This window comes from Melanerpes formicivorus, unplaced genomic scaffold (assembly GCF_026170545.1).
Source record: "Melanerpes formicivorus ecotype bairdi unplaced genomic scaffold, bMelFor1.0.p_v2 SCAF_34, whole genome shotgun sequence".
NCBI classification, from domain to species: domain Eukaryota; kingdom Metazoa; phylum Chordata; class Aves; order Piciformes; family Picidae; genus Melanerpes; species Melanerpes formicivorus.
The window spans coordinates 2579871-2604373 of NW_027142386.1; the positions used below are offsets into that span (position 1 = coordinate 2579871).

The 24503-nt window shown below is 52.4% G+C and overlaps 1 protein-coding gene across 8 annotated transcripts in view; it reads left to right on the forward strand.

Moving 5' to 3' along the window:
* The window catches only part of PIP5K1C (phosphatidylinositol-4-phosphate 5-kinase type 1 gamma), a 59773-nt gene that overhangs the window by 19412 nt on the left and 15858 nt on the right, over positions 1-24503 (forward strand). For all 8 annotated transcript variants that reach the window (XM_068156427.1, XM_068156431.1, XM_068156435.1 and 5 more), the window contains exons 2-8: positions 8866-8897; positions 13729-13815; positions 15578-15708; positions 16574-16691; positions 19625-19777; positions 22462-22761; positions 23722-23927. In XM_068156427.1, the coding sequence (XP_068012528.1) occupies positions 8866-8897; positions 13729-13815; positions 15578-15708; positions 16574-16691; positions 19625-19777; positions 22462-22761; positions 23722-23927 (1027 nt within the window). The remainder of the gene's footprint in view (positions 1-8865; positions 8898-13728; positions 13816-15577; positions 15709-16573; positions 16692-19624; positions 19778-22461; positions 22762-23721; positions 23928-24503) is intronic.

A 24503-nucleotide genomic window follows, 5' to 3' on the forward strand; every position in this document is an offset into this window, starting at 1 on the left:
AGCGGCTGCAGCCTGTTCTGCTGCTGGCTGTCAGCTCTTGTGCGCTGCTGCTGCTGAGGGCTTGTTGGGTTGGGCGGTTTGCTGTCTGTGTCACACGCTGTGGGCCTGGCACTCCAAAATTGTCCTCCTTTCTCCACACAGCTGATCCCAGACAAGGAAGCAAATCATCTCTTTTTAAATTTCATTTCCCTGCCCTTGTCCTGCTCGTTCCTCACTGTAATTTGGCTTCCGTGCTCTAAGGCTGTTCTGGTGAGTTGTCAAGGAAACGTTTGAGCCTGCTGTGTCCTCAGCACTGTGGCTGCACCCAGGATTCATCCTGCACCTGCAGCTGAGGGAGGAATGTGTTAACTCCCCGCCTGCAGCTTCAGCTTCTGCCCTGCCTCCTGAGCTGGGATAAACAGATTTATTTCTGAGGCAGAAAAGAGTTTCTTTGGCATAAAACCCTCAATAAAATAGGCTGCTAGGTGCCTTTACTGCAGAATCATCCCTTTGTGGCAGGCCCTTGCAGTGGTGATGCTCCATGAGCTGGGTGTTTTGCTTTGGGCAGCCTTGGCTTACATGGCTGCATCCCTGAGGAGCAGCAAGAGCAGCTCTGGGCTTGGGGCTCAAAGCTCAAGAAGAGACCTGGAGGGGTGACTGGGGCAGGACAGGCTGGGGGGCTTTCTGCCATCCACCCCTCTCTGGTCATTTGAAGAGCTCAGAAATGGAAACTGCTTTGGTCAGACCTTACCTGGAGTATTGTATCCAGGTCTGGAACCCTCAGCACAGGAAGGACATGGATCTGATGGAGTAGGTCCATAAGAGGCCACAAAAATGATCAGGGGCTTGGAGCAGCTCTGCTAAGAGGACAGGCTGAGGGAGCTGGGGCTGTTCAGCTGGAGAACAGAAGGCTTCAGGGAGTCCTAATAGCAACCATCCTGTACCTGAAGGGGACTACAAGAAGTCTGCAGAAGGACTGTTCCCAAAGGCCTGCAGGGACAGGACCAGGGGCACTGGCTTCACACTAGAGCAGAGCAGATTTAGGTTGGATGTGAGCATATTAACAGAGCTTGGAGCATGGGAAGAGTGCAGCACACTGAACTGGTGCAGATCATGGTTTGCAAATGGCATCTGCCCTGCAAAAGGAGGGGGTGATGGTCTCTGCCTGCTCCATGCAGCATGGAGCTGGTGTGGGCAGTGAGTGGGAGCAGTGCACAGGGAGCAGGGTGGCTGAGGTGGGATTAGGTAGGATTACTGCCCTCTGCCCCTGCTAGCCCAGCCTGAATGCTGCCTGCTGCTGACAGCATGTCTGTCTGTCTGCAAATAACTGCTGGTGACTAAACTGTCCTGAGGAGCATGGAGCTGTGGGTGCCCCTGGCTCTGCTCACTGCAAGTGAGCAAGTGTTGCCTGAGCACCAGGCTGGATGGGGCCAGCCAGTGGAGAGAGAGGACTGGGGCTGTGTTCAGCCAGCACCACTTTTGTCTAGATGATCCCAAAAATAAGTCAGTCAGCAAGTGCTCAGGGGAAAAATGGATAGCTCTGGGGATCAAAGCTATATGTAGATTCTGTATGGCAAGCAGAATTCATCCCAGGCTGCTTTATTCCTCTCTGCTGAGAGATGCTGCAGTTCAGGGGAGAAAAAAAATCCACACTTTGTCTAATATTGTGACTTCCTTGATGTTTCTCATCCTGATCAAATTGTGTTGGTTTATGGGAAGAAAATGTGTTTGGTGATCCTAAGTAGGTCATTCTGGATGCCTGGCAAGGGCAGGCTGTAAATAGCTCCCTTGTCCAGGTCTGCTTCATGTTGCCTTCTGCTCTCTGATGACTGCCCTGGGCTGCCTGATGCTGTGTGCTGCTTGCTGGGAGCCAAAGCTGAACATTTCAAGTGCAAGAAGAAACTCAGGGCTTGCCTTCTGCCTTTCCATTTTGATGGGGCCTGATGCTCATGCCAGATCCTTGGGAAGCCTCAGCCAGCTGCCTGTGCTGGTTCAGATGCCACTCCTCAGCCGAGATCCGTTTTCTGGCATCTCCTCTGAGCTGCCTTCCCCTACTCCCCTTACTTCAACTTCTTTTCTCACTGGTCCCTTGTGGGCAATAGCAGCTCTCCCTTTGGATGGTTGCATTTCATTTCCAGCCTTTCTCTCTGTGTTTTGACTGCAGCACATCTGCTGCACGTCTACAGCCTTGAACTCTGGATGCTTTTGCGCACAGTGCATCGAGCAGACAGGGCTGCACTTGGAGCAGCCCGACCAAACAGCGGGTCACAGCCTCCTGGTTGCAGTCTTGCTGTCTAAATGGGTCACTCAGGTGTGTGGTGTTGTCTTTTTCTCAATAAGTTAAGCGCAAAATCAGATCCAGACCTCCTTTGGTGTGCAGGTGACTTGTCAGAGTTCCACACTGGGCTGCTGTTAAAAGCCAGGTTTGCAAAGGCTGCTGTCAGCTGAGCAGTTTAAAAACAAAGGGTACATGGAAAAAAAACACCAACAGTGACAACAACAGACATAAACTGCTGGCCCAGCACCCATGGAGAGTGGTGCTTGGAAAGCCAGGCTCGGGTGTGATTGCTGCTGCCCTGACAGAGAGCAAGCTGCAAGTCTCCAGCATGTTGCAGCTTTGCAGGGCTCATCCAGATGCAGCCTCCAGCTCTGTGGTGCTTATATTCTGCTGTACTTTTATAGAATAGAGTAGAATAGAGTAGAGTAGAATCAATAAGGTTGGAAAAGACCTCAGAGATCATCAAGTCCAACCTATCACCCAACACCTCAGGACTAACTAAACCATGGCACCAAGTGCCACATCCAATCCCCTCTTGAACACCTCCAGTGACAGGGACTCCACCACCTCCCTGGGCAGCACATTCCAATGGCCAATTCCTCTTTCTGGGAAGAACTTTCTCCTCACCTCCAGCCTAAACCTCCCCTGGCACAGCTTGAGACATAAAGCCTCAGGAATCAGAAAAGGTGAGAGGTGGTTTATAAAATCACTTCCTTGGGTGTTTGGCTGGGGGAGGCACTTACCTCTTCATGCTTTGTGTAACTTCTTTTCCCCCTTCTTTGTTAGTTTGAAGCAGAGGTGCTTTTGAAAGGGAACTCCTGCCCAAGTTTCCACCTTTACTAAGCTGGTAACAAAACTTCAGGATCCCACCTTTGGTTCTTAAATTCCAACCTGGAGGGGCTGAAAGGGATGAACTCAGCCTATACCATCACTCTACCCCTTGGAAAGAAGGAATAGGCTGGAGAGGTGGGCACAAGCCAACCTCATGAAGTTCAATAAGAGCAAGTGCAGGGTCCTGCATCTGGGTCGAGGCAATCCCAGGCACAAATACAGGCTGGGCAGTGACTGGCTGGAAAGCAGCCCTGAAGAGAGAGACTTGGGGGTGCTGGTGGACAAAAAGCTCAACAGGAGCTCTCAGTGTGCACTTGCAGCCCGCAAAGCCAATCAGATCCTGGGCTGCATCGGGAGAAGTGTGGCCAGCAGGTCGAGGGAGGTGATCCTCCCCCTCTACTCAGCCCTGGTGAGACCCCACCTGGAGTACTGTGTCCGGTTCTGGAGCCCCTATTACAAGAGGGATGTGGAGGTGCTGGAACATGTCCAGAGAAGGGCCACAAGGATGATCAGAGGGCTGGAGCACCTCTCCTATGAGGGCAGACTGAAGGAGTTGGGGCTGTTCAGGCTGGAGAAGAGGAGGCTCCGAGGTGACCTAATTGTGGCCTTCCAGTATCTGAAGGGGGCTACAGGAAGGCTGGGGAAGGACTTCTCAGGATCTCAGGTAGTGATAGGACTAGGGGGAATGGAATGAAGCTGGAGGTGGGGAGATTCAGGCTGGATGTGAGGAGGAAGTTCTTCCCCATGAGAGTGGTGAGACCCTGGAATGTGTTGTCCAGGGAGGTGGTCGAGGCCCCGTCCCTGGGGGTGTTTAAGAGCAGGCTGGATGAGGCTCTGGCCAGGCTTACCTAGTGTGGGGTGTCCCTGCCCATGGCAGGGGGGTTGGAACTAGATGATCCTTGTGGTCCCTTCCAACCCTGAATGAAACTATGAAACAGGCTTAGGATTTTAGCTGCAGTCACATTGTGAATCTCCTCCTGAACACTTCACTGAAGTGAAGCTTTTATTAAAGGCACAGCCCCACCTCTGGCTGGAGAGAGGAGCCCAGGTAAACAGAGCAGCTACTCCAATTTGCTTTGCCTTCTGTGGTGCCTCATAAAACAACCATTTGTGAATAGCTCTCTTTGTCTTACAAGACTTCTTGTGATGGTTTAAGGGCTATGTGCCTTTAAAAACCACAAAGTTACAGACCTCCAGAGAGTCCAGGAGGTGGACCAGAAAGTATTTCATTCCCATGAGTCCTGCATCCCTGTAAAACTGGCTGCAGAATCGCTTTTCTTCCTTTTTTTCCCTCCCCCTCTCCTCCCAGAAGTATGCACAGGCTGTTATCTCTTGCAGGGGAGGCCTGGTTTTGGCCTTGTCAATGCTGCCAATTAGGTCTGGAGCTGCCAAGCTGAATTTCAGTTCTGTCAGCGTGGTTTGGTATGGGCTGAGAGAGGCATGGAGGGTATGGAGAGGGGCATGGAGGGTATGGAGAGGGGCATGAAGCTTCGGGTTTGCTGGCCTGGTGTAAAGGGATGTTTGGGAGAAGCTTTGGCTTGATGGGGTTCTGTGTTAAGCCCAGACCATGGATTTTGTCTGTTTTATCTGCTTTGCTCTGTTTTGTGTAGTTGTGAACAGCAGTTCCACTTAAACTTTCCAATCCTATCCAGTCCTTTGTGTGAAGGTTTTTCTTTTACCCCTTTTGGAAGAGGTAAAAGAGCAAATCTGTCTCACTCCAAACCAAGACAATTCTTATGTGGATCTTGCACATCTGGTGGATGTTTGTCAACTTCCTTCAGAAATGCCTGGTCAGTGGACAGAAACCTCTGGTGGCTCTTCCCACATTTATAGGGGGGGGGTGCTGCTTGCATTAGCTGCTTTGGGGAGATCTCAGTTATTTTCCTTTTCTTCTTTCCTTGATTAGTCCTTAACAATTAGTTCTCTGCACAGAAATGAAACCTGTTGGTTAAGTTATGGACAACAAGAACAACACTGTCAGGTTTTAATGAAGTTTGCTTTTAAACCCAAAGAGTTGATGATTGGGTGTTGGTTGGTTGGTTGTGTTTAAACTTCTTAACTTCTGACATCACTAATGGCAGCATCTGGAGGGAGAGGAGCTGAGGGAGCTGCTCTGCTCCCAGCTCTGCACTGAGTTCTGTTGCACCAATGTGGCTGGCTGATGAGCTTGGTAATGATGAGGGTTTCCTTTCAGCAGAAGCCCTCCTGCCAGCCTGCTCTGTGCTTTGCTTACTGGGAGTAAGCGATCAATCACATGTAAATGGGAGGTGAGGGGCATTAGAAGGTCTGAACACCAATTTATTGCCCTGAAGGGGTTGATCTCATCTTGCATTTGTGTTCCTCTGTCATGGTGGAGCTGAAACTCAAGAGCCCATTCCTGTGTTGGACAGTGAATGTGCAGAGGGTTTGCAGGAGTAAACTTATCCCTGTCCTGCATGGTGTCAGCATCATGATGGGGCTGGACAAGTGTGCAGAGGGGCATATGAAATAAATGGATCACAGAACATTAGAGGTTGGAAGGGACCTCCAGAGATCACTGAGTCCACCCAGCTGCCAGAGCAGGGTCCTGGGGTAGTCAGTGTTAAACCAGAGATGAAAACTGCTGAATGCTGCAACCAAAACATTCATTTCTGGGGCTCTGGAGAAGCTCAAGCATTGGGTAGGATTGACTTAAAGCTGTGTGCAGATGAGAAGAGGATCTGAAGGCAGCAGGTCAGGCGTGCATGAACTGCACTGCAAAAGGCAGGCAGGAGCTGGAAGCAAGGCTGGAAGCTGGGTCTTCAGCCTGGGGCACCCCTCACCAAGCCATCCATGTTCTTCAGTACAGCCTCACTAAGCTGCACCCAATCAGATCAGAATGATTTCAGTTAGTTTGGTAAGTGCTGGACCTCAGCAAGGCCTTTGACACCGTCCCCCATAGCAAACTCCTGGCCAAGCTGTCAGCCCCTGGCTTGGACAGGAGCACACTGCGATGGGTTAGGAACTGGCTGGATGGCCGAGCCCAGAGAGTGGTGGTGAATGGTGCCACAGCCAGCTGGCAGCCAGTCACTAGTGGTGTGCCCCAGGGATCAGTGCTGGGCCCTGTGCTCTTTAACATCTTTATTGATGATCTGGATGAGGGCATTGAGTCCATCATCAGTAAATTTGCTGACGACACCAAGCTGGGGGCAGGAGTTGATCTGCTGGAGGGTAGAGAGGCTCTGCAGAGGGACCTCGACAGGCTGGACAGATGGGCAGAGGCCAAGGGCAGGAGATTGAACACATCCAAGTGCTGGGTTCTGCACATTGGCCACAACAACCCCAGGCAGTGCTACAGGCTGGGGTCAGAGTGGCTGGAGAGCAGTCAGGCAGAGAGGGTCCTGGGGGTACTGGTCGATGGCAGGCTGAACATGAGCCTGCAGTGTGCCCAGGCAGCCAAGAGGGCCAATGGCATCCTGGCCTGCATCAGGAACAGTGTGGTCAGCAGGAGCAGGGAGGTCATTCTGCCCCTGTACACTGCACTGGTTAGGCCACACCTCGAGTCCTGTGTCCAGTTCTGTGCCCCTCAGTTTAGGAAGGAGGTTGACTTGCTGGAACGAGTCCAGAGAAGAGCAACAAAGTTGGTGAGGGGTTTGGAACACAGCCCTGTGAGGAGAGACTGAGGGAGCTGAGGTTGCTCAGCCTGGAGAAGAGGAGACTCAGGGGTGACCTTATCACTCTCTACAACTACCTGAAGGGAGGTTGTAGACAGGCTGATGATGGTCTCTTCTGCCAGGCACCCAGTACCAGAACAAGAGGACAGAGTCTCAGGCTGCGCCAGGGGAGGTTCAGGTTGGATATTAGGAAGAAGTTCTACACAGAGAGAGTGATTGCCCATTGGAATGGGCTGCCCGGGGAGGTGGTGGAGTCGCCGTCATTGGAGGTGTTCAGGAGGAGACTTGATGGGGTGCTGGGTGCCATGGGTTAGCTGTTTGGGTGGGTTGGATTGGTTGATGGGTTGGACACGATGATCTTGAAGGTCTCTTCCAACCTGGTTTGGTTTATTCTATTCTAAATAAAGCTTCTCACAGCAGAGCTCCTGTTGCCCATAAACCCCAGTGCAGGCCCTCCTGGCTCTGCAAGCCCTGGAGCTGAATCGATCCTTGCAAGGCCATCTGTCAGCTGAATGCTGTGCACCCAGTGGAAGATTTTAGGCAAGTTGATTTTGTAAAGCCCATTTCTTGGTTGTTTGGTGAGACAGGGAGGGAGGTTTTAATCATGATGCTCTTGTCCACCTGAAGTTGTCATTTTCTCCTGGAGGTGCAGAGTTCTCTGCCTCCGCTGCCTGCTCCTGGCATGGGCAGCACTGCTCCCAGGTTTGGTAGATGTACAGCAGCAGACACTTAACAGCCAGGAACGAAAGCAGCTTGTGGTAATTATCACAAAATTAAAGATAATCTCCTGCTCTGGAATGGTGACAAAGTGCAGAGAAGAGATTAGTGCAATGAGAGAGCAGCCACAGCCACGGCAGGGCCAGCACAGAGCCCTCTTAGCTGTGTTGGCTTCCAGGCATTTCCAGCGTGGGGCAGCCCCTTTGGGTTCCTCTGTGGTCTGGAGTTGCTGTTGCAGGTCTCCTGCTCCCTTGGCACTTGCAGGGCTTTGTGTTGAGTGGTCATCAAATTGTTTTGTCTGGAGCCCAAGAACTGATTTTTCAGCTCAAAAATTGATGTGGAGTTGTGTAATCCACCCACTGCCCTCAGATGGAGCAAAGCTGAGGGCTTGGAAAAGCCTTTCTGTGCTTGTAGGAATGCCTCAGCCAGGAGCAGGGAGCAGCAAACTCGTGCCTGGAACCATGTGGCCTTAAATCCATCCTTTGGATTTGTGCTCTTTGCAAGCAGGCTGCCCTCTGAGCCACTGGGCTGTGTGTGCAGAGGGGGCTGGGGGAGGCTGGGGAGCTGCCTTGGCAGGGGATGTTGAGCTGCTGGGATGAGGTTGGAGAGCTCTTCTTAGCTCTTGGGCCTTGTTCATGGTGGCTTTTGGAAGTCAGCTGGGCAGGAGCTTGTGGCCCCATACGTGAGGCTCTCAGCAGGTCAGCAAACCCCTCATGGGGTGGGCAGCAGAGGAGCAGGAGCCTGTTCTCACTGATGCCTAATAATGAGGAGTTCCTTGCAGACCTGAGCTCCTCTTAGGAGGCAGAAGGATGGCCTCATGTGAGAGGCTTTGGGCCCATGTTTCCAGCTCTGATCTTAGATCTAAAAGCTTCAGGCAAGTCCTCATTTCTCACTGTTCACTGCATGTTGTAGTGGTGGCACAGGCAGAGGTAGGGGTGAAAGATGCATTCATTTTGGTGATATATTTGGACATTGGGTTCTATAAATAGATTCAATTATCAATAGAATTTTTCAGGTGCCTGCTGAGTAGATAGAAAGCAGCTTCCTAAGTGTCTCTCTGGGCTCCTGTGTGTAGCAGACTCTTCAGTGCAGTGTGGATTTATACCAGCAGCAGAGATTCACAAGAGCCCTCTCCACTGAAGTCTCTAGGAAAAAAAAACTGCATCTTTGTGCTTCTGAACATGCAGGGTTTTGGGTGACCTCTGCAACTTCAGACTCATGCACCAGTGAAACAGAACTGAGCAAACCCAGCTGCTTTAGAGGCCTCCCAGCTTGCTTGAAGGAGCAAAGCCTGAGGCTGTGTTCTCACTGGTTTGTTTGGGGTTGTCCTGGGTTGGTTGGGTTCTTCTGGTTGGTTTTTCGGTTGGTTTGTTTGGTTTTTTTTTCTGATGGTCCTATTTTGACAGATCTCTTCCTTTCTCTCCTCAGGTCTGGCACTGAAGAAGGCAGCCATCACTGAGGTGAGAAGTGTAAATCATAGAATCATAGAGAAGAGGTTGGAAGGGACCTCCAGAGATCATCCAGTCCAACCGCCTGCCACAGCAGGACCCCAGGGTAGTCTGCACAGGAATGCATCCAGGCAGGCTTCAAAAGTCTCCAGAGAAAGAGGCTATACAACCTGGGCAGCCTGCTCCAGGGCTCTGTCAGCCTCACTGCAAAGAAGTTTCTCCTCATGTTGAGGTGTAATCTCCTATGCTCCAGTTTGTATCCATTGTTCCTTGTCTTTTTACTGTGCACCACCATACAGAGCTTGGCCCCCTCCACTTGACCCCCACCCCTCAGATATTGTTAGACACTGATCAGATCCCCTCTTAGCCTTTTCTTCTCCAGACTAAACAGCCCCAGGGCTCTCAGTCTCTCTTGATAGGGGAGATGCTCAAGTCCCCTAATCATCCTTGTGGCTCTCCTTGGACTCTCTCCAGCAGGTCTCTGTCTCTCTTGAACTGGGGAGCCCAGAATTGGGCACAGTATTGCAGGTGTGGCCTCACCAGGGCAGAGCAGAGGGGGAGGAGAACCTGCCTAGCCCTGCTGGCCCCACTTTGCTTGCTGCACCCCAGGATCCCATTGGCTCTCTTGACCACAAGGGCACATTGCTGTCCCATGCAGAACTTGCTGGCCATGCAAATCTCCTGTTGATGAATGAGAACCCAGAGCTCTAGGGAACACTACTGCCTGATGGTTTTGGGCAAAGCTGGATTTCAGATTATACTCAAGATCACTGAAAATTTGTTATCTCCTATTTGGAAGAAAGAAAATCAGTGGCAGGCCTCTGGAGAGTCTCTGTGTTGATATCCTCACAGTGGCAGAGCAGACATGAAGGGTTTGTGCCTACCGTGTGGGCAGTTCTGGCTGCATCTTCCATGAGTAAGTAAGTGACCAAGGGCAGGACCTCTTCCACAGCAGAGCCTGAAGGTGAGAAATGGAAAATCTGTGGTTTGGGCATCTGCAGGGCTCCATGTAAGATCTGACAGGCTCCTGGCAGTGAGTCAAGGAGGCTGTAATCTGTGGAGCCACAAAACAGGAACATCTCGAGGGACTCATCTCTCACACACAGTCCAGGCTGCAGGTTCCTGAGTCACTGCTGCTTTTTGAAGCAAACCTCTTGGCAGCTGGCAGCAGGGAATCCAGTAGGAGGATCTGTGCCTGAAAGCTGTTCCCTGAAGCCCACACTCTTGGTTTAGGGCATCATGATCAAATGATGTCTTTGTTTGATCTCCTTTTCTGACATAGCCCTTTGCACTGCTCCCCTGGGGTGATGAACACTTGTGTACATGGAGAGCAAAACTGTCCCAAAAAGCTGCCAGGATGTGGCACCTGACACATCCTTGCCCCCCAAAAATACACAGAGTAGGAAGCTCAGCTCCTGTGAAGTTGCTTGCTTCATTCAGTCCACAAATAGCCCTGTGTGTTCTTGCCCTGGAGACAGGCAGAGCAAGAGAAGGGCCAAGAGACTTTGGTTCCTGTGTTTGCTACTGTGGCAATCTCTTACCCAGTACTTGTGTCTGTTAACTGCTTTGAGAGGAGGATGATGTGGTGAGGCAGGACCTGGAACAGGATCTACCTTGTTGGTGGAAGGCTGCAAGGAGGGGATGATCCTGGGCTGCATCCAAAGCAGCCTGGCCAGCAGATCAGAGAGGTGATTCTGCCACTTTGCTGAGACCTCACCTGTCGTGGTGTTGTGTGCAGGTCTGGAGCCCTCAATATAGGAAGGATATGGAGCTGCTGGAGAGGGTCCAGAGGAGGCCACAAAAATGATCAGGGTTGGAACAGCTCTGCTCTGAGGACAGGCTGAGGGAGCTGGGGGTGTTCAGCTGGAGAAGAGAAGGCTCCAAGGAGACCTTAGAGCAACCTTCCAGTACCTGAAGGGGCTACAAGAAGGCTGCAAAGGGTCTGTTCCCAAAGGCCTGCAGTGACAGGACTAGGGGCAATGGCTTTGAACTGGAGCAGAGCAGATTTAGGTTGGATGTGAGGAACAAGTTCTGCACCATGAGAGTGGTGAAACACTGGAACAGGTTGCCCAGGGAGGTGGTTGAGGCCCCATCCCTGGAGATATTCAAGGTGAGGCTGGACAGGGCTCTGGGCAAGCTGATCTAGTGGAGGATGTCCCTGCTGAGTGCAGGGGGTTGGACTGGCTGAGCTTTGGAGATCTCTTCCAACCCAAACCATTCCATGATCTGTGAGTTGTATGCTGGTGACAACTGCCTGGAGAAGGAGTGCTGGGAACCAAGCCTGGCTCTGCTAAATATTTAAAACAGAGGAGGAAATGAGATCTCTGAAGGAGAAATCAGGCTGCCCCTTAGTACCAGGAGTACAAATGATTTGAGCAGAAATAGCTGCAGGCTCTTGATTAAAAGCTAAAACACAAAGAGCTTCTGTAGGCTGAGCAGAAGTGGACGTTGTCTGTTGCAGACATCAGCTCTGAGATTGGGTCTGTGGGGCCCCTGAGAGGGGAGGGACCACACTGTGCCTTGGGAAGTGACCTTGGTCTCTGCACGTGCTTGGAGGAACACCCAAGGCCTGGCTGTTCTTTAATGTAGCCAACCTCTAGATACTGCTGGTGGCTCACCAGCAGTTCTAGCTATCTGCTGGCATCTGCAGCCTGCTGGGGTGGTGGGAGAATGGGGGAGCAGGGAAAGGATCACCTCATGGCAATGAATAGAGAGCCTGTGCCTGGGGTGGCAAAAGGAACCGTACTGAGCTTGGCCAGACGTGGTGGTCCTGGTGGGAGTGTTGATCTGCTCAGAGGTGGGGAGGCTCTGGGTCCATGGGCTGAGGTCAGTGGGATGAGGTTCAGGGCCAAGTACTGGGTCTGGCCCTTGGGTCACAACAACCCCAGGAAGGCTCCAGGCTGGGGCCAGAGTGCCTAGAAACTGCCCAGCAGAAAAGGACCTGAGGGTGCTGAGGACAGCAGCTAAAGATGAGCCAGCAGTGCCCAGGGGGGCAAGAAGGCCACCAGCAGCCTGGCCTGGAGCAGCAATGGTGTGGCCAGCAGGAGCAAGGCAGTGATCATGGCCCTGTGCTGGGCACTGGTGAGTCCACACCTTGGATCCTGGGTTCAGTTTTGTGCCCTCACTCCAAGAAGGACATTGAGAGGCTGGATCAGGTCCAGAGAAGGGCAACAAAGCTGGGGAAGGGTTGAGAACAGGGCTGGGGAGGAGCAGCTGAGGGAGCTGGGGGTGTTTAGTGTGGAGAAGAGGAGGCTGAGGGAGACCTCCTTGCTCTCCACAGCTCCTGAGAGGAGGCTGCAGTGAGGTGAGGGTTGGGCTCTGCTCCCTAGTCTCAGGTGATAGAAGGAGAGGAAATGGCCTGGGATTGTGCCAGGGAGGGTTAGGTTGGAGATTATGAAAAGTTTCTTTGCTGCCAGAGTGGTCAGGGATTGGCACAGGCTGCCCAGGGAGGTGGTGGAGTCCCCATCCCTGGAGGTGTTCCAGAACCTTGTGGCCATGGCACCTGGGGCCGTGGTTTGGTGGCCATGGTGGGGCTGGGCTGATGTTTGGACTGGATGATCTTGGAGGCCTTTTCCATCTGAAACAATTCTAGGATTCTGTGATTACAAAAGGATGCAGCCACAATCTACTGCCTCCTGATGAGCAAATAAAGGCCCAGATGGACTTGGTGGTAGAAGAGGAAGAGGAGGATGGGGCAGGAGCAGCTTTATTCTCACTCTGAAATCCTGATCACAGAATCACAGAGTGGTAGGGGTTGGAGAGGAGCTCTAAAGATCATGGAGTCCAACCCCACTTCCAGAGCAGAATCATCCAAGCCAGTTCACACAGGAACACATCCAGGTGGGTCTGGAAAGTCTCCAGAGCAGGAGACTCCACAACCTCTCTGGGCAGCCTGCTCCAGGCCTCCAGCACTCCCACACCAAAGATTCTCCTCACGTTGAGGTGGCACCTCCTGGGCTCTAGCTTGTAACTCTTGTTCCTTGTCCTGCCACAGGGCACCACTGGGAAGAGCCTGGCACCTGCATCCTGGCACCCACCCCTCAGATGTTTACACACATTGATCAGATCTCCTCTCTGCCTTCTCAAGGCTAATCAGCCCCAGGGCTCTCACAGCAGAGATGTCCCAGTGTCCAGGTCACCCTCACAGCTCTCTGTTGGACACTCTCCAGCAGATCCCTGTCCCTTTTGAACTGGGGACGACCCTGCAGTGTTTCTGTAAAGGCTTTGCAAAGCGTCAGGGAGAGTTCCTGCAGCTCATCCTGTGTGGGCTCCTGGTTTGAATGGTGAACAAATGATGCCCTGCTCAGACAGATTCTCTGCAGGGGAAGGCAGGAGTGGCACTGTGCTGGCCCTGTTGCCTGTCTCATCTCTCCAGTGAAGCACTGTGGGGTTGTTCAGAACACATTCCTCTGGCTGTCTGCTTTAACACTTCAGTGGCTTAAAGCAAAGAGAAACTGCAGCCAAGCACCAGGGGAGTCTTGGCAGCTGGGAAGTGAATGGATCTCTCCTGAACCCTCATCTTTGCTGGGGGCTCTGCCCAGTTAGTGCTGAGGATGTCAGAGGGAGTGCTTGGATGGTGATGAGGGGAGGCTCTGTAACCCAGACAGCCCTAGATGAAGTTTGCAGCACCAGGTGCCCCTCTGCACCCTGCAGATACTTCTCCTGCAGTAGAAAGCAATCCCACAGTCCTTCCCAGCTGTGATCATGGAATCATTAAGGTTGGAAAAGACCTCTGAAGATCATCATGTCTGTTGCTATGCATGTTCTTGCTGGCCAGGTCAGCTCCCATTCTGGCTCCAGCCAGGTCAGCTCCTGTGGCTCTAACCATGCACCTTCGTTGCAGGGACCATCGCTGCCGGGACAGCCGAGCCAAGGGAAGAAGATTGGTCACCGAAGTGTTGATGCTTCTGGAGAAACCACCTACAAAAAGGTTTGGTTTTCTGGGGTGAGGAGTGGCAGCTCTGGGTGCCCAATAGCTACCAAGCTGATTCAGCTGTTATGCAGCACCCTTGTACTGCATAATCTTGCAAAGAGTAAACCTGGAAGCCTTCGTCCATCCCTTCAGCAGCTGGTTGGATTTGTTCAGCTGTGCCTAGTGCCTGAGGTGACCCCTCAGAAGTCACAGCCTGTATTGTATCACAGTATCACAGTATCACAGTATCACTTAGGTTGGAAAGGACCTCGAGGATCATCGAGTCCAACCTGACACCACAGACCCCATGACTAGACCATGGCACCAAGTGCCACGTCCAATCTCCCCTTGAACGCCTCCAGGGTCGATGACTCAACCACCTCCCTGGGCAACCCGTTCCAATGCCGAATGACTCGCTCGGTGAAGAACTTCCTCCTCACCTCGAGTCTGAACCTCCCCTGGCGCAGCTTGAGACTGTGTCCCCTTGTTCTGGTGCTGGTTGCCTGGGAGAAGAGGCCAACTCCCTCCTGGCTACAACCACCTTTCAGGTAGTTGTAGAGGGCAATAAGGTCACCCCTGAGCCTCCTCTTCTCCAGGCTAAACAACCCCAGCTCCCTCAGCCTCTCCTCATAGGGCTTGTGTTCAAGGCCTCTCCCCAGCCTTGTTGCCCTTCTCTGGACACGCTCAAGTGTCTCAATGTCCTTCTTAAACTGAGGAGCCCAGAACTGTACACAGGACTCAAGATGTGGCCTAACCAAAGCAGAGTACAGGGGCACAATGACCTCCCTGCTCCTGCTGGCCACACTATTCCTAATGCAGGCCAGAATGCTATTGGCCCTCCTGGCCACCTGAGCACACTGCTGGCTCATATTCAGGTGGCTGTCGATCAGCACCCCCAGGTCCCTCTCTGTCTGGGAGCTCTCCAGCCACTCCGACCCCAGCCTATACCTCTGCATGGGATTGCCATAGCCAAAGTGCAGCACTCGGCACTTGGACTTGTTGAAAGCCATCCCATTGGACTCTGCCCATCTTTCCAGTCGGTCGAGGTCCCTCTGCAGAGCCTTTCTACCCTCTAATTGACTAACATCTGCCCCTAACTTTGTGTCATCTGCAAACTTGCTGATGACTGACTCTACCCCTTCATCCAGATCATCAACGAATATGTTGAAGAGGACAGGGCCCAGCACTGATCCCTGGGGGACACCACTGGTGACTGGCCTCCAGCTGGATGCGGCACCGTTCACGACCACTCTCTGGGCCCGGCCCTCCAGCCAGTTCCTAACCCAGCACAGAGTGTAGTGGTCCAATCCACAGGCTGACAGCTTAGTCAGCAGTTTGCTGTGGGGGACGGTGTCAAAGGCCTTGCTGAAGTCTAGGTAGACCACATCCACAGGCCTCCCCACATCCACCAGGCGGGTCACCTGATCATAGAAAGAGATCAGGTTGGAGAGGCAGGATCTGCCCTTCCTGAATCCATGTTGGCTGGACCTGAGCCCTTGGCCATCCTTCAGGTGCGCAGTTATTGCTGCCAGGATAATCTGCTCCATCACTTTCCCTGGCACTGAGGTCAGGCTGACTGGCCTGTAGTTTCCAGGTTCCTCCATCCGACCCTTCTTGTGGATGGGGACCACGTTGGCCAGTTTCCAGTCATCTGGGACCTCACCAGTGAGCCAGGACTGGAGGAAACAGCACGGGTGCACGGGTGATGTTACTGCACGGGTGATGTTACTGTGATGATCTGCTGTGCAGTGTTCACTGACTGCTCTTTTCTTTCTGCCAGACCACTTCATCCACTCTGAAGGGGGCCATCCAGCTGGGAATTGGATATACTGTTGGCAATCTAAGCTCCAAGCCAGAGAGAGATGTCCTGATGCAAGACTTCTATGTGGTGGAGAGCATTTTTTTCCCAAGGTAAAGGGGAAACAAAACAAACAGAGCTTCCATCTGTCTGTAGATCAGAGCTGGATGCTCTGCATGTTTTAAGTATACAGCAATTACATGCAGATAGCTCAGAAGGAAGGGTTAGGTGCTGCAGAGGGCTGGCTTTCAGGGAGGGGCAGTGCAGGATGCATGAGTTTGGTCACCTCCTAGATGCTTTTCTTTCTACGTGTCCATCCTGAACTTCTTCCGTGAAATTATACCATGTTTGAGATGGAAGAAATTCCTTCTGGGAGCTCTTTAACTCCAGAAATAAACAAAGCTCATTAAAGCTCCTTGTAGATATTTCTACTTGGCAGGTGGTTGCTCTGGCCCTCTCTGGAAAGAGGTTTTGATGGCTCACTTAGAGCCCTGCTGTGCAGCCACGGAAGAGAAAGTTGTTTCTTGGTGAGAAGGCTCCGAGGTGACCTAATTGTGGCCTTCCAGTATCTGAAGGGGGCCTACAGGAAGGCTGGGGAAGGACTTCTCAGGATCTCAGGTAGTGATAGGACTAGGGGGAATGGAATGAAGCTGGAGGTGGGGAGATTCAGGCTAGATGTGAGGAGAAGGTTCTTCACCATGAGAGTGGTGAGACCCTGGAATGGGTTTTCCAGGGAGGTGGTTGGGGTGCCATCCCTGGAGGTGTTTGAGACCAGGCTGGATGAGGCTCTGGCCAGGCTGATCTAGTGTGGGGTGTCCCTGCCCATGGCAGGGGGGTTGGAACTAGATGATCCTTGTGGTCCCTTCCAACCCTGTATGATACTATGATAAAGTTCCCAAAATGCCTTTTTGCAAGACTCAACTTATCTGGTGGCTGGTAGCAGGGAGGCCCTGCTCACTTCATGTCTGTTCTGTGCAGTGAAGGAAGCAATCTCACCCCAGCTCACCACTACGCCGACTTCAGGTTCAAGACCTACGCTCCCGTGGCGTTCCGCTACTTCCGAGAGCTCTTCGGGATTCGTCCAGATGATTATTTGGTATGGCTGTGGCTTTGGGCTTCTCTCTCCCCTCCATTGGGTGAGGTGCTGTAGAATAAGACTCAAAGTTTGCCTCTAAATCAGGGCTGTCAGCAGTTCTTGCCCAAAAGAAGCAGAAGATAGTTAAGGAGTGGTTCCGGTCCCGGCAAAGAGTGCAAACAGGGATTAGAGACTGGGGATTTTGGAGATCTGCTGGTCACAGCATCACAGAATGTTAGGGCTTGGAGGGGCCCTTGAAAGATCATCCAGTCCAACTCCCTGCCAGAGTAGGATCACCCAGAGCAGGTCACACAGGAAACACATCCAGGTGGGTCTTGAAAGTCTCCAGAGGAGACTCCACAACCTCTCTGGGCAGCCTGCCCCAGAGCTGTGGCACCCTCACAGGGAAAAAGTTTTCCCTTCTGTTCCCAGGGCACCTCCTCTGTTCCAGCTTGCCCCCAGTGCCCCTTGGCCTGTCCTTGGACATCCCTGAGCAGAGCCTGCCTCTGTCCCTGTGCATCTTTATCACCAGCAATGAGGGCAGCCCTAAGGCTCATCTGCTTCAAGCCCCAGCTCCCTCAGCCTGGCCTCACAGGGAGATGTTCCACAGCCTCCAGCAGCTCTGTGGCTCTGGGACGGACTCTTTCAAGCAGTTCCCTGAGGTCCTTCATGATCTAGTGTTTTAGATAGTGTTGGATGATAGGTTGGACTTGATGATCTCAAAGGTCTTTTCCAACCTGGTCTGGTCTATTCACCCAGAACTGGACACAATGTTCCAGATGTGGCCTCACCAGGGCAGAGTAGAGGGGAGGAGAACCTCTCCTGACCTACTAACCAGTGATGGAGCAGGTCCAGGGGAGGGTGATGAAAATGATCATGGGGTTGGAGCAGCTCTGCTATGAGGGCAGGCTGAGGGAGCTGAAGGTGTTCAGCCTGGAGAAGAGAAGGCTCTGGGGAGACTTTGAGCAGACTTCCAGTACCTGAAGGAGGCTACAAGAGGGCTGCAGAGGGACTGTTTGCAAGGGCCTGCAGTGACAGGACCAGGGGTAATGCCTTCAAACTAGAGCAGAGCAGATCTAGGTTAGGTGTTAGGAACAAGTTCTGCACCATGAGAGTGATGGAACACTGGAACAGGTTGCCCAGGGAGGTGGTTGAGGCCCCATTCCTGGGGATATTTAGGGTGAGGCTGGACAGGGCTCTGGGCAACCTGATCTAGTGGAGAATGTCCCTGCTGACTGCAGAGGGGATTGGACTGGATGAGCTTTAGAGGTCCCTCACAACCCAGACCATTCTGTGATTCTATGATGGTCCAAGCAAGACCAGCACCACTCAGCCTAAGTCCTCCTTTGCTGCAAGGCAGCTGCTAGCTTACACTGGAAGGAAAGAACAAGGTCTGCATGCAGTATGTGCTGTGTAAGTGATGCAGTGGGGTTCCCTCTCTAGTGACAATAGCTTACTGTGTTGATAAGCAAAAGGAGTTGTGTCCTGCTGTGTGCAACCCTGTAATGTCCCCTGGGTCTCTGAGGATGAGAGTTTTGCCCTGTGTGCTCTCCTGGGAGATGTGTGAGTGCAGTTATTTTCATCACCTTGCAAAGACAGAACATAGTACAGCTTGTTGTGCTCAGAGAGCACCCAGTAGTGCAGCCTGTTGGGGCTTGAAGCAAATTGGAGTTGAATTTGGTCCTTTGCATGTATGTGACATCCTGCTCTTCAGAAAATGACATCTGTTGAACCAGGGAAAGGGAAAACATCCAAATGAGTGCATGCCTTCCCCCCTCTTTAAAAGTCCTCTTTTTTTTTTGTGATCAAAGCTGCAGACAGGGGTAACTGTAGCTGAACACCTACCAGCAGAAACCAGTGTGTACCAGTGCACAGCTTGACAGTGGCAGTGATCCCCATCTGTGCCACCCAAAAGAGTGCTGTCTGGTTTGATGAGTGGTTCAGGCCCTGGGTGAGGCAGAGCCTGGCTTCATTGCAAAGGTCACAGCTCTGATTTGTTGCTTCTGCTTCCCCTGCTTCTCTCTTGCCTGCCACAGCAGCAAATGCCTTTAATTATGCATGAGATAATTAACTTGATAATGTCTTGGATCATTAATCTGTGCAGGGCTGAAAGCTGTCTGCAGTACATCATGATGAGCATTTAATGTATTGCTGATTGTCCCTCGCACACCTCACCTCCCCCTACCCAGCTTGCCTCTTGCTGGGGTAGCTCTGCCATGGTGCTGCCCTGAGCCCACCCAAGCTAGGCAGCTCCCTTGGGCTGATGTGCAGCTGCTCAGTGCACATCCCAGCTTGAGCTTTCTTCCTTCTCCCCTGCAGTCAGGCATGTCCTGCTTTGAGGACTTGCTGTTTGCACACTGAGGTCTTGAAACGCCCTCCCAGTTCAGCTCCCAGTGCGGTGCCCTTGCCATGCTCACGCAGTGCCCAGCCCTCTCCTTGTCTGGACACCTGGTCTGGTACTTTTCCTGTGTGGAAACACAGGTGAGATGTGACTGCAGAAATCCTCTGTAACAGGGGAGCACAAGGCCAGAGGAGCCTGCTGGGAACAGCCAGTGCATTGTGTTCCCTCCAGCCTGCTGATTTGTGGTACCCTGAGCAGGCTGTCACGTCTCTTAAAATTGTCTCTTTCCATCTGCTCTTGTGGTAATGTGCTGAAAGAAGCCTAAATGTGGTGCACACACAATGGGGAATGATAAGATGTCATTATGAAGCCTGGATCTTACTGCAAACAGATGATTAACTCCACTCTGAGCAGTTGGGATGCTCTGAACTGTAACCTTGGTCTCTAATTGTGAGTCACTTTGCTGCTTAGACCTAACCTATAATGGAAATAGTTCTTGCTTAAGCTTTGCTACTCCTTAATCTCACAGGGAGAAAGCCCTCAAGGGTGCAGGACTTGGTGTGCAATAAGTGGGGGCTAAAGCCATCATCTCTCTCTTTCTTTTCCTCCCTAGTACTCTCTGTGTAACGAGCCCCTGATAGAGCTGTCCAACCCCGGTGCCAGCGGCTCCCTGTTCTATGTCACCAGCGATGATGAATTCATCATAAAAACTGTGATGCACAAGGAGGCTGAATTCCTGCAGAAGCTCCTGCCTGGCTACTACATGGTGAGTATCACCCAGCACCTTGGACTCAACCTGGGCTTGTCATGGCAGCCATTCTGTCTGAAACATCGCACAGGGCATGGCCTCCATCTGGGCTTCTTGTGTCAGTGTCTCAGGCTGGAGCACTCAGAAGCTATTTCACCCCTCCTCAAAGGAGTAAAATAAAACCATTCCACACACAGAATGGGGAAGTTAAATGGAAATGCTGTTCACAACTACATACAGCAGCACAAAAACATACAAAATACACAAATTCATCTTCTTCCTTGGCCCAGTTCTCTCCAGCGTGGGCTTCACCAAGGCCTCACTAGCCCAACACTTTCCAAAGCCTTCCCCCCAGCCAAAGCCAAACACCAAACCTCAATGTCCCCCCCATGCCTGCCTGCTCAGGCCTCAGTGGCTCAGTAAAAATTAGCCAGTGCTGCTCAAAGGCCTCCCCTGGAATACCAGGCAAGAAATGCAGTTCCCAGCAGGAGCTGGAGAGGGGGAGAAGCTGACTATGCAGCCAGCTTATATATGCAAGGGAGATGCAGGCTGATGGGAGTGACATAAAAGATTACATTTGTCCAGTGTCCACCCACTGGGCTGTCTGGTCCTGCTGGAGGACCTTTCTCTATGGGTAAGACATCCCAACCCACAGCAGTGTGCCTGCCCCGTGCCAGCACCACTGCTAAAGGTGTTGTAAAGCCTGTCCCAGAAGCACAAAGTTGGCCAATTGCTTCCAGATTCTGTGGGTAAACTTGAGGCAGGTAACTGTTCCATAGCTTGCAGGCATGTTCTGGCCTGAAAGTGGCTTCCCAGGTGTGTATTTCTGTGTGTCCTTTTCCCAGCACTTGTTCACTCTTCACTTGGCACCACGCATCTGCCTCAGCCCAGTTTTGGGGCTGCCTGTTGGTTGCAATAATACAACCTCCTTCATTTTGTGAGGCAAGACATTCTATCCTTGGATATCTCTCATCTCTGCCATTTAGAAGAGCTGAGGGCAGCTGCTGGTTGTCCTGGCTCCCACTGGCTGCAGTGCCAGGCTCAGGACTGGTGTGGTGCCAACCAGCTCTGCACACCTGCTCTGCCGCAGGTGGTTGCTGCCTGAACCTCAGGGCTAGCAAGGCAACAAGGCTGAGACCCAGTGGGCTTGCATGTGGTGCCAAGTATGGAATGAGAACCAGCCCTGATGTTCTGGAGTGTGGGCTGAGGGCTCTGAAGTTCAGTTAGAACCACCTGCTCAGCAGGTGATGGCAGGCAGTGGTAGTGTGCCCTGGTGCCCTGCACACTGCTGCAGGGTTGATGTCTGTGACCATGCTTTGCTTTTATCAAAACATTTACCTGGCTCTGTTTGCTGGGGAAAATTTGTCACAGGGAGTCAGGGTCCTGGGGTGTGTCTGACTGGCAGCCAGCTGCTTTTGCAAGGGACAGTCCTGTCCCTGGACAAGAGGCACTTTCTTGGAAAGCATCAGGTGAAGGGTCTGGAATGGGAATGGAGTTGCTCCCTTGCCCTGCTTGGCATTCAGTGCAGGGAATTAAGCTGAACTTACCTGTCTGGTACAGACTCAGGTGTTGCTTGTAGCATTGCAGTTTATGGGTTGCTGTGTTGGGTCTCTCTGCTGTCCTGGGGAAGCCCATCTGGTGTGAAAGGAGTCCCTAGAAAGCAGGCAGCATGGTTTCATCCTGCGTTGCTTCAGAGCTGGGCAAGTGCTGTTTGTGTTCAGTCTTCCTTCTTCTGTTGCTCAGAGCTTGCACCATGCTGAGCAGGCCCTCAGAGGGCTCACCTGTGTGCCCAGTTAGGTGAGATGAGGAGGAGCATGAAATTCAATGCAGTTGTGCCTCTGCAGTCTGTCAGAACCTGTCAGGCCTGTCCTTTTGTAGCATGCAGAGATGTTCTGCTTGCTTCCCACAGCTGAACAAGCAAATCTTGCCTCTTGTGTCTTTCCTGATCACACCACTGCCTAAAACAGGACATGACAGCAGGGCAGGATATCTCTGCTCTCTGGCCAACTGCCTTTCATAAAGCAGCTCTGCAAAAGGAAGAGAAAATGTGTGTTGTTTTGTTTAAAACATCCCCTGGCCCTTGTTTATGCTGGGCCAGGGCAGGACTCTTGATTCCTGACACTGCTGAAGAGCTGAAGGCAGCTGTTATTTTTAAACTTGAAGTTCCCACTTACTGTGTTTATTTCTCTTCCAGCCTGGTTTCCCTTTTTTAGCTGCAGTTGATGGGGAAAGCAGGGAACTTCCAGACTTGGTTATTTGCCCAGAGAGTGCTGAACATCTCATTCCCTATGCTGCAGGCATTGTGGGGTTTTCAGGTCCTAAACCCACAGAAATTCAATCTTGTCGAATGTGAGCTCTGGTTCAGAAAGCCTCCAGGTGAATCACAGAGTGGTCTTGGCAGGAAGGGACCTCCAAAGGTCATCCAGTCCAACCCCTCTGCCATCATCAGTGACATCCTCAACTAGATCAGGTTGCCCAGAGCTCTGTCCAGCCTCACCTTGAATATCTCCAGGGATGGGTCCCCAACCACCTCCCTGGGCAATCTGTTCCAGCGTTCCACCACTCTCGTGGTGCAGAACTTGTTCCTCACGTCCCTGCAGGACCCCTGCTCCAAGCTCTGTCGCTATGCTGTGTTTTGGACGCAGCAGGAGTCTCCTGCCACAGTGACCCTTTCCTCATGATGTTTTCCAACCCTGCTGCAGAACCTGAACCAGAACCCCCGGACGCTACTGCCCAAGTTCTACGGCCTGTACTGTGTGCAGTCAGGGGGCAAAAACATCCGCGTGGTGGTGATGAACAACATCCTGCCACGGGTGGTGAAAATGCACCTGAAGTTTGACCTGAAAGGCTCCACCTACAAACGCAGAGCATCCAAGAAGGAAAAAGAAAAGTCCAGCCCCACGTACAAGGACCTAGACTTCATCCAAGACATGCCCGAGGGCCTCATGTTGGACGCAGACACCTTCAGCGCCTTGGTGAAAACCCTGCAACGAGACTGTCTGGTAAGGAGGGGACAGCCTGGGGAGCAAGTTAATGAAGCTCTCTGGCTCTTGAGCGTGAGGAAGAGCAAATGATTAGGAGCCTTGCTAATCTGCTAACCCCAAAGCAGGTTAAGTCCCTTCTGCTGCCCTTTTCCCTGCAAACAAAGCAATGACGTTGGCTCTTATGCCAGCCTCTGAGCACCGGCACTGCGTTCCTCTGCCCAATACATCAAACTGTGGCAGTCTCTGCCTGGGCTCTAGGACTGAAAGCATTGTTCCTACGCAGCATGCAGCAGATCATAGCATCATTCAGGGTTGGAAGGGACCACAAAGATCATCTAGTTCCAACCCCCCTGCCATGGGCAGGGACACCCCACACTAGATCAGGCTGGCCAGAGCCTCATCCAGCCTGGGCTTAAACATCTCCAGGGACGGGGCCTCGACCACCTCCCTGGACAATCCATTCAAGGGTTTCACCACTCTCATGGTGAAGAACCTCCTCCTCACATCTAGCCTGAATCTCCCCACCTCCAGCCTCATTCCATTCCCCCTAGTCCTATCACTACCTGAGATCCTGAGAAGTCCTTCCCCAGCCTTCCTGTAGGCCCCCTTCAGATACTGGAAGGCCACAATGAGGTCACCTCGGAGCCTTCTCTTCTGCAGACTGAACAGCCCCAACTCCTTCAGTCTGTCCTCATAGGAGAGGTGCTCCAGCCCTCTGATCATCCTTGTGGCCTTCACTGTTGTGGTGCAAAAGTGTCACTTGCAAGCCTTCAGCCCTTTGGGTTGTTTGTAAGATGGTCAAACTTTATGCAGTCAAGCCCGGAGGTTCCTGTTGGTACAGGAACATTCAGGCTCTGGTGAAGGAGCTGTGGGTGGGAATGTGGACAGCTGCTCCATGCCTTGGGGTCTGCGCTGTCCATGAGCTGCTGGCCTGATCTGATTTTTGTCTTTGCTCTTAAATTCAATCCTAACCTGCAGGTGTTGGAAAGTTTCAAAATCATGGACTACAGCCTCCTGCTTGGGGTTCATAACATAGACCAGCAGGAGCGGGAGCGGCAGTGCGAGGGAGCGCACAGCACCTCCGACGAGAAGCGGCCGGTGGCACAAAAGGCTCTTTACTCCACAGCCATGGAGTCCATCCAGGGGGGCGCTGCCCGCGGGGAGGCCATTGACACAGATGACACGTAGGTGCCAACCTGGGTCACTTCCACTGCTGGAGGGGTAGAGGTGGAGGCTGGAGTAGTGAATCCCTGGTGAGGCCCACATGAGCTGCCAGAGCAAGCGTCTTCTGGGGGTGTGGTGCTGCTGCCAGCACACAGAGTGAGGTGAAGGGGCGCAGCCAAGGTGGGAAATGTTCCTGTAAGGCTCCAGCCTCACAGCAGTCTCTCTCCCTAGGCAGGTCTGTAGATTGTCAGCTGCTGTAACATTCTCAAAACATTCACTCATGCTGTGGGGAGGAGAAACCAGCTCAGTATTCACCCACTGGAGTGCAAGTAGGGATCAGCTTGACCCTAGGAGTTTGGAGGTTGTTCTCCATTACTCCATCTTTGGAATCCCTGACAGGGCCCTGAGGCCATCCCAGTGCAGTTAGTGAACAGCAGTGTAGCTGATAACTGGTGTGGGGGTGGGGGTGTTTGCCCAAAACGTGTCCTGTGCTGTGCCCAGTCTGTGACTCCTGGGCTGCAGGTGGCTCTGGGCTGGTGTCTTGTTGATTTTTGTGGGCCAAGGTTGCTATTAAATGGTGGTGTTTGCTGTTTATT